This window comes from Rhea pennata, chromosome 7 (genome assembly GCF_028389875.1).
Source record: "Rhea pennata isolate bPtePen1 chromosome 7, bPtePen1.pri, whole genome shotgun sequence".
NCBI classification, from domain to species: domain Eukaryota; kingdom Metazoa; phylum Chordata; class Aves; order Rheiformes; family Rheidae; genus Rhea; species Rhea pennata.
Window position 1 is genome coordinate 28,123,538 of NC_084669.1, and position 16,077 is coordinate 28,139,614.

General features: G+C 37.6%; 1 protein-coding gene across 3 annotated transcripts in view; it reads left to right on the forward strand.

Annotated features, from left to right (window-relative positions):
* CSGALNACT2 (chondroitin sulfate N-acetylgalactosaminyltransferase 2) overlaps nucleotides 1-15,840 on the forward strand; it is a 34,605-nt gene extending 18,765 nt beyond the window's left edge. For all 3 annotated transcript variants that reach the window (XM_062580823.1, XM_062580824.1, XM_062580822.1), the window contains 6 exons: nucleotides 6,733-6,949; nucleotides 7,481-7,582; nucleotides 9,371-9,549; nucleotides 11,011-11,105; nucleotides 12,619-12,700; nucleotides 13,855-15,840. In XM_062580823.1, the coding sequence (XP_062436807.1) occupies nucleotides 6,733-6,949; nucleotides 7,481-7,582; nucleotides 9,371-9,549; nucleotides 11,011-11,105; nucleotides 12,619-12,700; nucleotides 13,855-14,147 (968 nt within the window). In that variant the 3' untranslated portion in view covers nucleotides 14,148-15,840. The remainder of the gene's footprint in view (nucleotides 1-6,732; nucleotides 6,950-7,480; nucleotides 7,583-9,370; nucleotides 9,550-11,010; nucleotides 11,106-12,618; nucleotides 12,701-13,854) is intronic.
* Nucleotides 15,841-16,077: the final 237 nt, after the last annotated feature.

The following is a 16,077-nucleotide window of genomic DNA, read 5'->3' on the forward strand; positions in this document are numbered from 1 at the left end:
GTTGGCACAGTCATGTTAAAAGGAGAGTATTGACAGATTAACGTGTCTTGATCATGTCAGCTGAAGAACTTGGTGTCCTGGATAGACCTTTCAGTGGGGAGACTGGTGTACTACTCTTGGAGTCAGTTAAGTTATGAATCCTTGAACTTAGCCTAATATGAAAAATGTGCAACTAATGGACAAAACATGCATTACTCTGAAACATATGACCGTTACTATTAGTATTTGTTTACATTCTCCTGTTCTTTCTTCAGTTCTTTTTCCATGCTTGTAGATTTAATTACAGAACACTTCTGTAGAAACAAAAATAGAAGGTATGCTTTCAGCACTTCTACTGACACAGCTGGAAGATATAGTAGCTGTAATTCCTGAAGAACTTGGCTTTCAAGGTATAGTGTAATGCTGATGGAGATAAGTGTAATCAAAAACTGCCCTAGTATCTGTTTTTGTATTTGCAGTATTACACAGCTCATGCTGCCTTGAAAAACACAAAAGTTGGAGCATGTTATAAATGGAAGAGCCTTACTGTAAAAGGGAATCCCCCTTAGAATTGCACTTCATGCCTCTGCCTCTATTCACAGCAGTGTATTGATAATTGGGAGCCAAAGAGCATGTCTTCTGGAAATTGAACTAATGTACTTTTTTACTGTAAAGGCAGTGTCCTCAGGCGTAGGCTAGAGGAACTGTAGAAAAATTACACAGGACTTAAAAAAAAAAAAAAAAAAAAAAAAAAAAAAAAAAAAAAAAAAAATGCTGTATATCGTATGTGTTAGTAACAAACCATAGTGAGCCACAGTGGGATACATATAGGATTGATATCCTTGTCTTATTTCAGCCAGCAGTTGTTAGTTGTGTGGTTATTATATTTTTTATGTGTATGTAAAAATACTAGGGCTATTTTAGATATTGGACCAGCAAAAAACTATTTTGGTGTATTAGCTGCTTTTTTTATTATTCCAAAATTTAGAACTAAGAAATGGAACCAACTCAAAATGGAACCTCCTATTCCCTAATGCTTTAGCCCTGCAAAAGACTCTGCCTCATTACCTGTTTTGTCAGCCTGGTGATGGAAGCCCAGTTGGAAAGTTCCTGTCTTTCCATTTGGAAAAATACTGTTCCCTCAAACTATCGTAAACAGATGGGTTCAAGTTTTATAGCAGACCCAGTGCCTTTACTGAAGTCACAACTGTTCCTGTAAATATCCTGAGTGCTACTTTGTTGCCAAATTTGTATTGCTTGTTTAGAGAAAGTCTGTTAAAATTGACTTGAAGTAATGCAAATAACTTGTCATTTAAGTCTGTATCCTCAGCTGCTGCTAGATTGTCTTGGAACAAGTGATTTAGGACTTTCAAGACTAAGAGGAGAGCTTTATGCAGTTTGGTACAGGAAGCTGAGAAACTGTTGGAGGATTGGAGGTTTTTGGAGGATTGGGGGTTGGGGGGGAGAAAAAACATGATATTGCATGAGTTAATGCATAACCATCACAATTTATACTTAAAATAGATGTACTGATTTTACTTTTGTCTTGACTTGCAGGAATGCTGTCTCAAAACTACTGCATATCTACCTGCAGAAATTTACCCACAAAATTATGCCACTGCCCACAAAATTGTGCCACTGCCATAAACTAAACTAGAAACAGGCATGCTTATTTTAAGAAAGTGTTCTAACTTCCCACCTCAACAGTCCAATTGTTCATGTAGGTAAATGTTTGGTTCTGGGAATTATTTCAGCTCTTCCTTAGACTTGTTAAATACTAGACTAAACCTTGAGCTCTGTAATCCCCTGTAGTATGTACTTTCAGATACATTGGTAAGTCTTTAGAAAATTTGGTGGCTTTTCAAGTAAGTTTTGAAGAAATACTCTTAGATGGGATGGTCTATAAAAAAAAAAATAAAAATAAAAAGATGAAAGATTCATCACTACTGAACAAGTCCTACATTATTCTTCCCCTGTATTTACATCATTTTGGAAGCCCAGTGAAAAGAGTATCACTGTCTTGATTTATAAAAGCATCAAAAAGTTATTTCTTACTCTTTCACCTACATTAGTCACTTCTGACAACCACAACTAAAGATGTGAATTGAATCTAATCTATTCTGCCTATTTAAATTTGTTTAAATTTATATTTTTATCTTAGTCTTTTCAGAAATGCATGCCTAATCTCTTCATCCATGATAGAGAAAAATATATGTTACTTTACAGCCCTAATACCACATAAGCCAAAAAAATTCAAAATATATTTTGATGAATGGTGACATTCCTGTTGCTGGTCTGTTTTCTACTGTGTCCTTGATCCAACTGTTCATGCAGTTCTTCCACAGCTTTCTCAGCCTCTGTGGTCTCTTTACATGAGGATATTCTGACTTTTACCACTTATGGAAGGAACCTTACCCATTCTAGGAAGTGACCTTTTTTTAAGTCTTCAAGTTTCTCTATTCTTTTGGGCTGTGCTTACTACACTTACCTTTTCTTCTTCTCTCTGCAACCCAAAAGGAAACTTCTAAAATTCTCAAGGTAATATTAATGGAACAAAATCTGACCTTAATCTTGTTCAGCAAGTCTGTTTGAGAGCCGCTTTACATTCTTAGTATTTCCGTTAGATCTTCTGACTATTCTGGGGATATCATGAGGAAAAAACTTTTCTTTAGTTCTAACAACATTTCCTTTGCTGAAAAACCACCCCTGAAGGTGACAAAGTTGTGATGTTATGTATTTTCACAAATGAAGGGGTTTAGGACTACAAACTATGAACTTAACTGCTGAATTAGGCATTCTAAGAGAGGTCTTGATTAAAAATAGAAACTTTGAGTTCCATGTCTGATAATGAGAAGCAGAGGATGAAGAAAAGAACATAATGATATTACTTCTCTCCATCCCTTTTCTTCAGAAGCCTGTGTCATTTGAGGCTTGCATGGTGATGCAAACTCTGCATGAGACTTCCTGGGCATCTGTGTTTTACTTTGAGTTCAGCTCATGCTCATTTATTTGGGGTATTTTGGATTGAAAGCTCTTCTATTGAATAGCCATTTAAAAATAATCTTTGGAAAATAGAGGCATCAGTTTATTTTCAAAATAAAGTTCTGCTGCAGCTAGGGACTTTATTGCGCTACTCATTTTTATTAGAATCTAGTCTCATGAATATGTAATAAAGATACTGTTACTGAATGGCTGCTAGAATTTGAGTGCTGTTTGAGTCTGCTTTTCTTGCTTCTGTGTTTCCAGCTGGGAATGAACAGTAACTAGCTTTAGATTTGTGCCTCATGGGAAAACTCTTCATCCAAAATATGTCATTAAGATGGGAAAAATGGTGTACCCCAATGCTGTATGCTCAAAGTCAAGCCTTTTCCAGAGTCCTTGCCATCCTTAGAACCTTGTGGACCATTTGTCATGCAGACATCCCCTTGAGTTTGCCCATACGATCAGAAAAACAGCATCCTGAGAACTTCATCAGAGAATTTTAATAAAAAATGATACCTAAAGCTTAGGTTTTATAGACAAAACACTTCCTTGGTAACACCAAATGTAAGACTACAAGCATTCAAGGGGATAGAACAACAGCTTTAGGCACTGAAAAAATGTAATTGAGCCTCAATATTTCTAAGATTAAACTTACCATAGTGAGAAACAGAACTTCTCTGCAAATTGAGCAAAGCTTCATGGATGTAACACTATTAAACTATTTCTGCTGCTTTTTACTACTTTGCTTATGGATCTTTATTTTGAGTGGTAGTCAGTGTATACTAGTTGGAAGGTAAGGTAGCGGTGACTTTACTACATAATGAGTCATTCCTGAATGTTAACCTGTATATACTATGTAGTAAAACAGATGTTAACTTTCTCTGGCTGTTCTCAATTCTGGCTTTTAGTGCATAGAAGTCATAATTTCATAAAATCATTTAAATCTGTAGGTTACCTAGCGAGGTTAGCTCATAGCAAGAAAAACAACTTCAGGAGCTCGTGCTTGCTACTGAAATAAAATAGAAAAGTGGGCCGATAGTAGAAAGTTGAGACAACTTTGGACTCTTACATTCCAACAAATCAATGTTCACGAGGCTCTGCTCCAACTTGGACTTGTACATTAGTCTCGATCAAGTTACAAACACATAGCAGACAAAGCAAAAAATACAGTAGTATTTTTTTAAATTGTTTTGAAGAATTTTTTTGATTGGTCTGTACTAGTAACATGTTGTAGACAGAGGTCTAAGCTTTTCCTTTGATGAGAGATAAGCTACTAGCAATTATGACAGATACTTTTAAAAACTTTGCTTACTGTGAGGGTGTATTTTCATCTTTAAATAGTTATTCTATGCTAGAGAAAAGAATATACAATATTGAATGTTAATATACCCAGGAGTAGTGATGTAAAGTATTTGCTGTATATCACATAAGAACATGGTGTGAAAACACTGTGGAGCATTGACTACTCCTCTAACCAAGAAGCTGTTTTCCAGATAAAACACTGATTATTTCGCACAAAATGTGGGAGTGGAGGAGTGATAGATTTATGATTTTTTTTCTACTTATAGCAGTCAATTTTGTGAACTTACACTGTTATACTGAAACACCCCTTTCAATACTTGTAATTAACTTGCTAATATGAAATCATCATGCTTGTCATCAATGTTAGAATGTAGTGCTTATTTTGTGTAGGAATAAATATGGATGGGTATGTCTTAAATAAGACTGCATTGCCAAACTGTGTTAAATAGCTAGAGAGCATCTACTTGAAAGGTTTTATTTGGTCACCAGGAACTTTCAGTCATGGTATCAGCTTATTCTGTTGCACCCTGTCTCCCACTGGCCCTATTGATGATGATCAATATTTTCTGTAAATGCCGTTAGTGCACGTGCTCACCTGCAAGCAAGTGCTTTAGAGATGCAGCAAAATAGTGCAGTGGAATAGGGAAGTTGCTATTAAAGAGAGGCAGATATAGGACAAGGGCAGAAGGAAGGGAAGTTGGAAGTGGTTTGGGGAATGGCTGGGAGAAAGAAGCTGAGGCAGAAGGCTGTTGCAAGAGTTAGGTAGATTGAGGTAAAGGACATTAAGCAGCTGGGTGGAGAGTGAAGGTAGAGAGGAAGTCTGGGGTGCAGAGGAAGAAAGTTGCAGCAAGACTGCATGCACATACCTCTGCTTTTTGTATGGAATAAGAAAGTAATGGGAGGAAAGGAGCATGGATGAAAACTGACACAGGAAAAGCCCTGAGGTGTGGAGATGGGTGTCTTCAGAGGAAAGGTGGAAGAGCTGTAAGACCACTTCTTTCTAGTTCCTGAGCTAGAAAGAAGCAAGTTTTAAAATAAGCTCTTAATGTGAGGACTCCTCTCTGCATTCATTCTCAGGTCCTCATTTCATTTGAAAAAGCACTGAAATAACTCAAAGGACGTTATCAGTACAGCACACAGAAAACAAGCCTCTGTGTCACCAGAACCCTTTATGGATCATTTCCTGTCACCTCCCTCCCAGATGGGAGGCTGGAACAATTGCTCAGCAGGCTTGCTTGCAGGAGGAAAAGCAGGTCAGGCTGCAGCCTGTCAAGTGACTGGAAATGCACTGGTGTTTGTCCCATTTTGGGATAAGTAGCTATTCAGTAGCTCTTACAGGGGCGTGTGCGTGGCCTGCTCAGCCGAAAGGTGTTTGGTTCATTATGTAGCTTATGTTCTTTAACTTTACTCTACCTTTTTTCTTCTGCGGGGAGAGAGGAGAGCTGAGATGGGATGAGCAAAGAACAATTCTGTTGGAATATCTTTCCTGTCATCGCTTTTTGCCCTCAGTCTAGCATGAGGTAATAATACAGATGTGGGATTAGCAATCCATTTGAATCCACAGGAGGAGTCTTGGTCTTGGTCTTTGTGGTTTAATGTTGAAGAGGCTGTGTGGTTTGGCTTAATTCCTTGGTGAGTCTTAAATGAAAGCAGTCAGATAGCTTTAAATATTTGTCCTGAAAAGGATAGTTTCTGTTACCCAGTAAGTACTGTATGGTAAAATTCTCTAAGTAGATAATGTTATTTACAGCAGCCTAATTGCTTTATCAAATAAAGTGTTACAGTTACCTAGAAAACTTGCTCTGTCTACATCCTTTGAATGCCATGTCTGTAGTAAAATGCCACTGTCCCTGTTCATGGGAAAAAAAACACTGTAGCTTGTGGTCAGCAACCGAAACAATAGTTTTAAGTATTCCAGCATTTATCACGTAGGGATATTCTTCAGGTATCATATTTCAGATTTCATGGGCTTTGCCAAGCAAGTTGTATTTTGTGTGTTCTGCATGCAGCTTGTGTTGGGTCCGTTGCTGGCCCCATGATCTTCCCTATTACTGTGGAGTAGCTCGGGGGAACGATGGCCGCTAACTGAACGGATTAAGAAAAGGCAATATTATGTAATGTGGCTGAATTCCTCTTTCACTGGAAATGCCTGATTTTTATTTTGCTTGAGAACCTACCTGAGAAGCTGATGTATGAAAAAGCTATTGCTGAGCTCTGAGAAACGAGAGGGAGCTATTGGTCTGAGACTGTTCCTCAGATCAGTGCTAAGAAAGCAGAAGGGTGATTGTAATTTATAGTGATTTGTGGATTTTTTTTTTTTTTTGCTTATTTTAGGGAAAAAAAACAGATAAGCTTTTCCCAAATAGCTTTCTTTTTATTTCTTTATAGTTCTCAAGAAAAACGGTGTTTCTGAAATAAAATTGCGGGGATCTTTGACTTCATAAATTACTTCTGTGACTTATTCTTCAGGTTACTATCGTACAGAAAGAGATAAGGGGACACAGTATGAACTGTTTTATAAGAAGATGGATGGCATGGAATACAGGCATGTCACGTTGTTCCGACCTTTTGGACCACTCATGAAAGTGAAGAGTGAAACAGTCGATATTTCTAGATCAATCATTAACATTATTGTTCCTCTTGCTGGAAGAACTGAGGCATTTGCACAATTTATGCAAAACTTTAGGTAGGTGCGTTAGACTACACAGTGAGCTATGTTGCTGACTTTCAGATTTTTTCATTTTCCAAATGAATTTCTGTTCTGGTGGATTTATGACAGAACAGATGATTCCAATATTTTGTGCAACTACCTTAAAATGTTTGTAACTGAACCTATTGTATGGAGAAAATGTTTTTTCTAAATGGATATAAGAGCTTCTTAAACTACACCAAAACCCCTTTTAGACTGAATGCCAGGGCCATTGTGAACTTGGAAATTGATCTTGAGCACGCTCATTTTTGTAGTTATCAGCTTTTGAGTTCCTGTTTCTAAAATACGGTGTTGGAATGAGCACACCATATTGGTACCTCCCAATTCAAATGGAAAAGATGGGGAAAGAAGCAGGAAAACTTTTTTTTTTTTTTTTTTTTTTGCTTTCTTTAGAAGCTAGTTGAAGTCTCACCAAAATACTTGTTTGACTGCCAATGTTTTTTTTAAAGTACCTGAGGTTTCTATTGTGTTGCAAGTAATAACAGCAGCTTATCTCTGTGCTTATAGGGATGTATGTATTCATCAGGATAAGCGTGTTCATCTCACTGTGGTATATTTTGGACAAGATGGACTATCAGAAGTAAAAAGCATCCTAGAGTCTGTAGCTAGGTAAGTATATCCAACATCAGTCAATACAAACAATATTTTTAAAAACAAAGAAACAACAAAGTGAAGAATTTCAGAGACTGTTACAGGTTAAGGAAAGTAAGCTTTACTTGCATTGAATAATTCTTCATTTGGCATTTCACAGCTTAAGTTGTAAAAGTCTCCTGTAAACTTTTAGGCCATGATTTGGGTTTTCTCTATCTGAAGGCATGCACAACTAAAAATCCAAGTTACAGGCTAAGAAATACTAACAACAGTGGCTTTGAGCTTTCCATCTGACAGCACCAAAAAGTACAGGAATCAGTTTTGCCGTGCGTATTCAGTCACGTTAACAGACTAGTCAGAATTAATGGCACAATATTTAATTGTTACTGAACTGGGACACACATTGTGACAGCTCTTTCACTGGAGAGCTTACTTTAATAATGAGGAAGAGAAATGACTGGTTGCTGTAATCAGGGCTGGTGGGCTGCTGAGTCTGTCTGCTCGAGAGGTTAAGCTTTGTCCTCTATCCTCTATGTACAACGTACTAACTCCAGAATGTACCCTAGACTTACCTTTTCCTATAGAACAAATACAAACAAAGGGTATTTCATCAGTCATGACTTGCAGTAAATAGCATTAGAGCAGTTTGGATATAAAATTCCCAGATGTTCCTTTTTCTGTCTCCAGAGGAATGGGACAGCTTTGCCCAGTTAGGTGAGAAACCTGTCTTGCTTTCAGACAGAGCAGCTAAGTCCATCAGTCTCTAAGGAGTTAGTTCTCTGCATGAGTTCGTATTCTCTTTCCTGAGCTGGGAGCCTGTTAAATTCGTTGGCCAAGAATGAGCCTGCAGCTGGCATGTCCCTTTCGTACAACGCAGGACCAAGGCTTTTCTGATTAAATGTATTTGGCGGAGACTGTTGTGTTGCTGGATTAAAATGTCGTGGTGAGTTGGTCTGTCATGCATAGAAACCTTTAGGTAGCTGTGAATTCCTTCTCTCTTACTCCTGTAAAGTCACCATGACATTTAGCTTGGTGAATGCTGGCTTCTTCTGTCTGAGGCACTTTCTGCCCCCCTGCTACGCTTGCCACGAGGCTTTCTGTTCTTCTTGCCTAAAATTGGATTCAGTGCAGCAGACTCCTGTGTTTTCGTCTGTATCTTTACCTTTTTAATGGTGCTACTCTTGAATATTTTTACTCTGTATCTTCAAGAAATTGCCTTAAGTGTCTCGGAAATAGTAGTTTATTTTAGTTGAAGATATTCCACAGGTATATTTCCAGTTTCCTTTGGTACACTTTCTTCCTTCTGCAGCAAGTGTGCGCATATATGCTGCCGGTATGAAATAGTGAGGAAAAAGTAAATTGACTAGGTTATGGTGGCATCAATGTACAAATGAGCTTTTGTCTCATGATTTTGGTAGAGCTGGACTTTGGCTTTCTTGGTTTGAGTTCCTTGAAGGCTTCAGGAGATTAGACAGGGATATTACCTTTTTAGTGAGGGAATTTTAGTTTGTGGGGACAATTTTCAGATGCCATCATAATTTCAGAGAACACTTCAATTTGCATCTGTTGCCAGAAGGCTTTTTTAAATTTGTCTGAATAATTAATTGCAAGGTTAAGTTATGAAATAAGACTTAGGTCCATCTGTTTGCATTGTCTAAAAAGAGACAACTAAGTAGAACTGATTTTTTCTCATCCTGATATATAACTGGATTTTTTTAAATATTCAAAATTAAATTACTGTAAAATGTTGGAAAAGTATTCCCATGCAAGGTTTTATTTTGAATTTGACTCTGTTTTTCTTTTCAGAGAAACTAACTTCCACAATTACACACTTGTCTCTTTGAATGAGGAATTTAACCGTGGCCGGGGACTTGACATGGGTGCCAGAGCTTGGGAGAAGGGCGAGGTCCTGATGTTCTTCTGTGATGTTGATGTTTATTTCACAGCTGAGTTCCTGAACAGTTGCCGCTTGAATGCTGAGCCTGGTATGCTCCTTTTAAGTTGCTGTAACTGAGTCTTGTCTTGTTTGGCCTTTAAACTGTCCTGAGTTGAGCAGAGAAGACTGCTTTGTATAGTAGAACCTGTTCAATAGCGTGCATCTAGCAAAAGGGAAAATAACTGTGCTCAAAAGAAAATACTATGAAGACTGAGAAATAATTTCTGCCTTAGTGTCTGGAGATAAAAATTCATTGTATTTTTTGTACAATAGATAAGTTTTCACATCTTCTATTGATTTAGCTAAATAAGAAAGTCAGACTTTTTTTTTATGGTTAATTTGTAGGAGATTTTATGTAACAAAACTGTGTGAAGTCTTACAGAAGTGGAAGGTGATTTTGTTATACAAAAATCTCTAATGCTTGTATGGCCAAGGCACAGGTGCTTTGCAGTAAAGCTACACAACATGCTCCTTACAGAGACTGAGGCAGAGCTAGGGTTCCATGTTTACATACCAGGCTCTGAAGTTTTCTGACCAGCTTTTCTCAAGTTTATGAAGCTTACTTGTTCTACAAATTCCTACAAGAAGAAAAATGCTTTCTTGAGTTTTTTGTGCACTCCACTAAGGACTCTTCCTGTCAAACATATTTTTATTCTGTTTTTTAATGCTTACTCTTATTACAGATTTGTTGCAGTCAGAAATCTTATTCTTTAAGTGTCAGTTTGGAACAAATAGATATTTTTCTTCATGTAATGGACAGAGACATTGCTGTAGATCAGATATTTGAGTTCTAATTCTTACTCTTTTTTTTACTTTTGTCTGTGTCTGCACTTCATGAAATGGGTTGTATAAGTAATTGGGAAAACTTTGAAGAGGAACACTTTGAATTTTCACAAGGAAGGGAGTTTGAGAGACTGCTGGACAATTTATGCTGACAGTATGCCGCCTCTGCATCAAGTGAGACCTGAAGATACCTCACACATGATCAGAGCTAGTGCCCAAGTCAGAATACTGTGTATTCTTGTGGGCTATCACCGATGGCCGTGCACTCCTGGCAATGCTTGAAAAACGTTTGTCAGATTTCTGTAATAGGTGTAGAACTGGTGTATCAGCATAATCAAGATAGTTACAGTGCTTAATGACTTTGCAGGGCTCATACGTACTGGAAATCACATGCCTTTAAATAAAACTCAGGCTATGCGGGGTATTACTTGGTCTTGGTTATTTTGGTAGCTTGACTTCTTAGCATGAGATCACATTGGATGACACAGCAAAAAATTCTCAAAATATTCCTATTTATTTTGCATGCATATATACATTCCCTGCTGTGGGCTCTGCCCCATAAGATGTTATGGTCTACCTAAGTGGAAAATCCTAGCAGATAGACTTTATACTTAATGGTTTTCATTAGATGGCTAATAACATTTCACAAAGAGGGGAGACTTCTATAGTTTCCTCTTGCCTTCTGGAAGGGGATGGTCATAAAAAATAATTATCTTTTGACTTCTAGGAAAAAAGGTTTTTTACCCTGTGGTATTTAGCCTCTATAATCCTGCTATAGTCTATGCCAACCAAGATGTACCACCCCCTGTGGAACAGCAGTTGGTAAGTAGCCTGATTTATTCTGAAGAAAATTAGTTGTGCCATATATTATTTAATTTTTAAGTAAAATGAAGTTTTTAAAAAATTAAGTGTGATTTAGTAGTGTGTTTGGGAATTCTTGGAACAATATGTCTAAATATCTAAGCACTTTTCTCCCTTATAGGCAAAGCACTTGGGAAAGAAGTTTATCAAACAGTGCAAAAATCATATATTCTTGGATAAGACTGGAGTTTTACCAGGATTTTAGAAAAATGTGCAGCTAATGAAAGGAAGTTGGTAGTTCTGGCCTAATGCTTAATTCTGGCTTTGAAAGACAGGGTTTTATCGGGATAGAGGCATTAACTGTACCATGGCAGCAACTGTCTCTGTTGTGCTCCAGAAGCCAGAGAAGGTGTGAACAGAAAACCACCTAAACACTTCTTGATGAGCTTCCCTCAGTACAGGCTTCTCTTTGTTAACTGCCAAAGGATAGTTGCAGGGTAAATTCTGTTTAAGCTGAGGTAGGCAAGATGTTTGGGCAAGTTGCTCTGCTCATGCTGTGTATAGCTGTCCTGTTCATGCAAGCTGTTTCTTTATCTCTGCCATCCAACATCCACCAGAATCATTGGTGGTTATGCAATTAATTACATCTTGTTTTCTGAATGAGAAACACTGCTTCTTAGGGGAGCTTGTAGTGAAAATAAATAAATAAAACCCACAAACATTTGAGAGAATACATTTAAGGATAAGTTTGTGCTCAGCAGAAAGGAGGAAGGGTTATATTTCTAGATCATTGTTGGCTGAAGATGGAAGGGTCGCAATCAATGTCCATCCTTATCATCCCTTTTAAGAGGCTTCATAAATGAAATGGAGGTTTTAACAGCTGAGACTTCTGAGGTAGATAAGTTTGGAGGAGAGAAAGGAAACAGCAACACAATCTTACTAAAAGAGGAACACCCCGCTGCCCCCACTCCCCAAAATAGTTGTTTTCTAGAATACTGCAGAAGTTAGAAGGGAAGATTTGCTTATGGCCTGAAGTAGTCACATCTGAGAGAGGACTGAACTTCAGCCTGACAGCTTTGTTATTTGCTTTGAATCCAACAGCTGTATGGTTGCTGGCTTCAACCTTAAAACTTGCTTTTCTTGTAATATCAAAACAAAAGGGGACAAATGTGGCATTAGAAAATGGGTAGAAAGTGGAGTAATGGGAACAGATGATTTGGTAACAGACTACCAAAAATTCTGTTTCGTCTGAGCAGACATATAGAAAACAGAGGAGTAGAGTGGCAGAAAGGTTGAAGTGGAAACTGCGAAGAGAGTAAGTATTTGGAATTAGAGAAAAGAATGATGAAGCGAGCAACAGGTAATTAGGTCTGCACGTATGCACTGTATTATGACACAGAAATATTTGAAACATTATGTGCTGTACCCCGCAGGGGCAAATGATCAAGAGAATTTAGGTTTCTACAAAACTGAATACAATATACTTCCTTCGTTGTATCTTACATTTCAAAACAGTAGCATTTTAAAATTGCAGGTACACAAGAAGGATTCTGGTTTCTGGCGGGATTTTGGCTTTGGGATGACTTGTCAATATCGGACAGACTTTCTGACTGTTGGTAAGATGAAGTTAAACAAAAAATTGTTTTGTAGCAAAGTATTCAAAAGTTGATTCTCTGTTTTGAAGGAAGTAATACATTTATGGCTCATACTATTTTACTGAATCCAGCAGTCAGACTTGCTGACTGTCAAGTTTGAACAGAGTTAGATTAGTATTTTAGATTTTTGACATGCCATCTGACCAACAGTTGTTAAAAGCCACAACATTCATTAATATCAACAGCATCTCATTCAGGAACTTCTAAAAATCATTTATTTGTACTTTTTGATCATGTGAGGCAAATTAACCAATTTCCTGAAGCATATCTCCTAAGGAAACCTCCCAGGTAAACCTCACTTCTCTTGTTTTTTAAACAGCCTGAGTAGTAATAGTTGGATATAGTGGCTTAAGATTTTAAAAGTGTACTTTGGCACCCTCTTGTGGCATGCCATTAAAACACAGAACAGCTTGATGTACTTCAATTTAGAAGGCTGTCTTGAAAATAATCTGGCAGAAGTAGATGGTGGTGTGTTGCTTGCCTTAAGTGCTATATAGTTACTAGAAATCAGACTGCATTAACTAACAGTCAAATTGTCACGTGTATGTTATGTGCTAAATGAAAATGACAGAATTCTAGAGTTTTGAGTTTGTGCACCAGTCTGGATCAATTTTTTGCTATGGTCCTGGTGAGGTAAGAGAGAACTTAAAATGGTGGAATTGGATTCCTTCTCTTAGTCCAGTGTTTTGAGTTGTGATCTGTGGAGTAATTGCTGGCATTTGTGGAGAAGGCTTTTTCATATGGTGCATGAATGCCTCATTATCCGGATGCTAAAATCCATTATGATCGCTAAAAATAACAGAAAAGCATACCCAGTAAGGTTTGCTTACCATTTTCTGCAGCTGTCATATGGTATGTCATGCATAATGCAATTTAGACTCTGTAGGGGTCTCCCTGATGCCAGCAGTGCATGATCTATGTCCTAGGCAGTTTCCACCACAAAGGATGCAGTATGCTTGAAGCTTTTCTCCCTCAATTTGTCGTGCTTTGGCATGGAGTAGTTAACTGCTCCAGAATTTCTGGTGTCATATAAGATTTGTTGTAAGGACTGTTGCTCTTTTTGCTTTAGATCTAGCTTTTATACCAAAGTAATGTTTTCTGATGTTGTTTCATAGGGGGGTTTGACTTGGAAGTGAAAGGCTGGGGCGGAGAGGATGTTCACCTTTACAGGAAGTACTTGCATGGTGACCTTATTGTGGTGAGGACACCAGTCCCAGGTCTCTTTCACCTCTGGCATGAGAAACATTGTGCAGACGAACTGACTCCGGAGCAGTATCGCATGTGTATCCAATCCAAAGCCATGAATGAAGCATCTCACTCGCACCTTGGCATGCTGGTCTTCAGGGAGGAGATTGAGACTCATCTCCGCAAACAGGCTTATAGGACTAACAGCGAAGCAGTGGGTTAAATGGAGCCCTGTGTCAGGGTGAAGATGACTACTTCAAATTCACAATGAACCAGCATCATTTTACAGCCTTAATTCAGCTTAAAAATGCAGTGCCTCTCTTTTTCAGTAAAGAAGAGTTTAGGGGTTTTTTGGTTCTTATTTTTGTTTTATAAGTAATTCTTTGACTGATATGCTATTACCTACATATCTTACCAGTTCCAGCACCTGAAATAAGAATCCAAGAAGCTTATGTAGTTCAAGGAAAGTGTCTTCAGTATTGATTGGGAAAACACATCAGTGGAATGTAGAACTCAACACTTTTCCACATGGTACATTGTGATTCTTATATCTGCATTATTTTATGGATTAAATTATATCCTTTGTGTTGTCTCAAAGTATTTTCAGTCTTGTATGGCTCACTGCACTCTGCCTTTAGAGGGCTGCTATATTTACATTCCACTGTAGAAACAAGACAAAAGTGTGGAACAAGAAAAGTATGGAAAAGAATCTCGGTGTAAAAGGTATACAGGATATGCTGATTGATACTGTAACTCTTCAGACTGCTGACTTCACAGCAGTAGCTTGGTGCTGTATTTCCTGTATTAACAGACATTCACATTGTTGAATATGAAGTAATTTATGTGAAAGGAGGGAAAATGAAAATGTAACGTGAATTTTTAAAGCATTTAATGCAGTTTCATACTGTAAAAGAATACCACTTTCTTGCTGATGGGTCAAGCAATTCCAGTTTTGTTTCTGGGTCTAGTCTTTTGCCACAGTAGACACTGTGTCTTAGGCTCTTTTCTTTTTTTTTCTTTTTTTTTTTTTTTTTTAACTGAGCTGAGCTGTTAAACAAACTCGGTTGCTTAAGGATATTTAGCCTCACTACTCCTTCTTGAAAGGTCCTGCCTGTACCTCTCAGCCTTAAAAGTTGAGAAACTATCTTTTCACTTCAATACACATTTGCTGCTATGCCCATACTGCCCCTTTGCTCTCTTCATCTGACATTTTCGTGGCATGTTTTTAGAAAGCAGTCATAGACTGTTAGCTGTTTCACTAGATGGAAAAAGCAAGTGCTGTTACAATCTTTCTTCACAGGGTACACTTCATTCCACGGATAATCCTGGTAGCCTTATTCTTCACTGTTTCAATTTGAATTAATTTTTTTGAACAGGCACAAACAGAGTTATACATAGTGTTTCATGTGTGGTCTCATTAGTGCCTTGTACAATGGCACTACTATTTCCCTACTTTCAGATATTCCAGGGTACACAAACAGCTAAAATGCAGGCAGGGCATTTTTCTCCATGTTGTCTTATATGCTAACATATGGCATGCCTCTTTTTTGTATCTTTCTTTTTAAAATGAGTGTTGAGAATGCTGATTCAGTAGTTGAACCATTTGTGTGGTCTCCACTGAATTTAGAAGGCAGTTAAAATCCTTCTCTTAGCTAATTAAGATCTGTTTATCAATTTGGTTTGTTTCACAAATTCTGAAGGCAATTAAGAGATTTAAATGTTTGATTTCCAAATAGCAGATATGCTATACAAATAGTTCTGGCACCGATCCTTTTTATGTGTACATAGAATTTGCCTTTATGTAACTTATTGTGGAGAGCGGTGTACTGTATTGTACTTAAAGCGGAGGGAATGCATTGCAAGACATCTTGCAAATGATATTCTCTGTATAATAAATGAATGTCTGCATTTTAGAATTGTTTTAAGTTGTCTTATTGACATTTTTTACAATGATATTTTACAAGGTGGAGTGCACGCCAAATTCAAATAACTATTTGTAGCAAAAGCTCAGCTAGCTATTTACTGCATTTCAAGTGAGTTTTCAGACAAGTTATGAAAGTCTAGAGTCAGTTCCCCAGATAAATTTATAGCAGATGTTATTTTGTTTTGGGGAAATCACCACTTTGGGCGCATCCTTTAGACTGCTTCCCAAT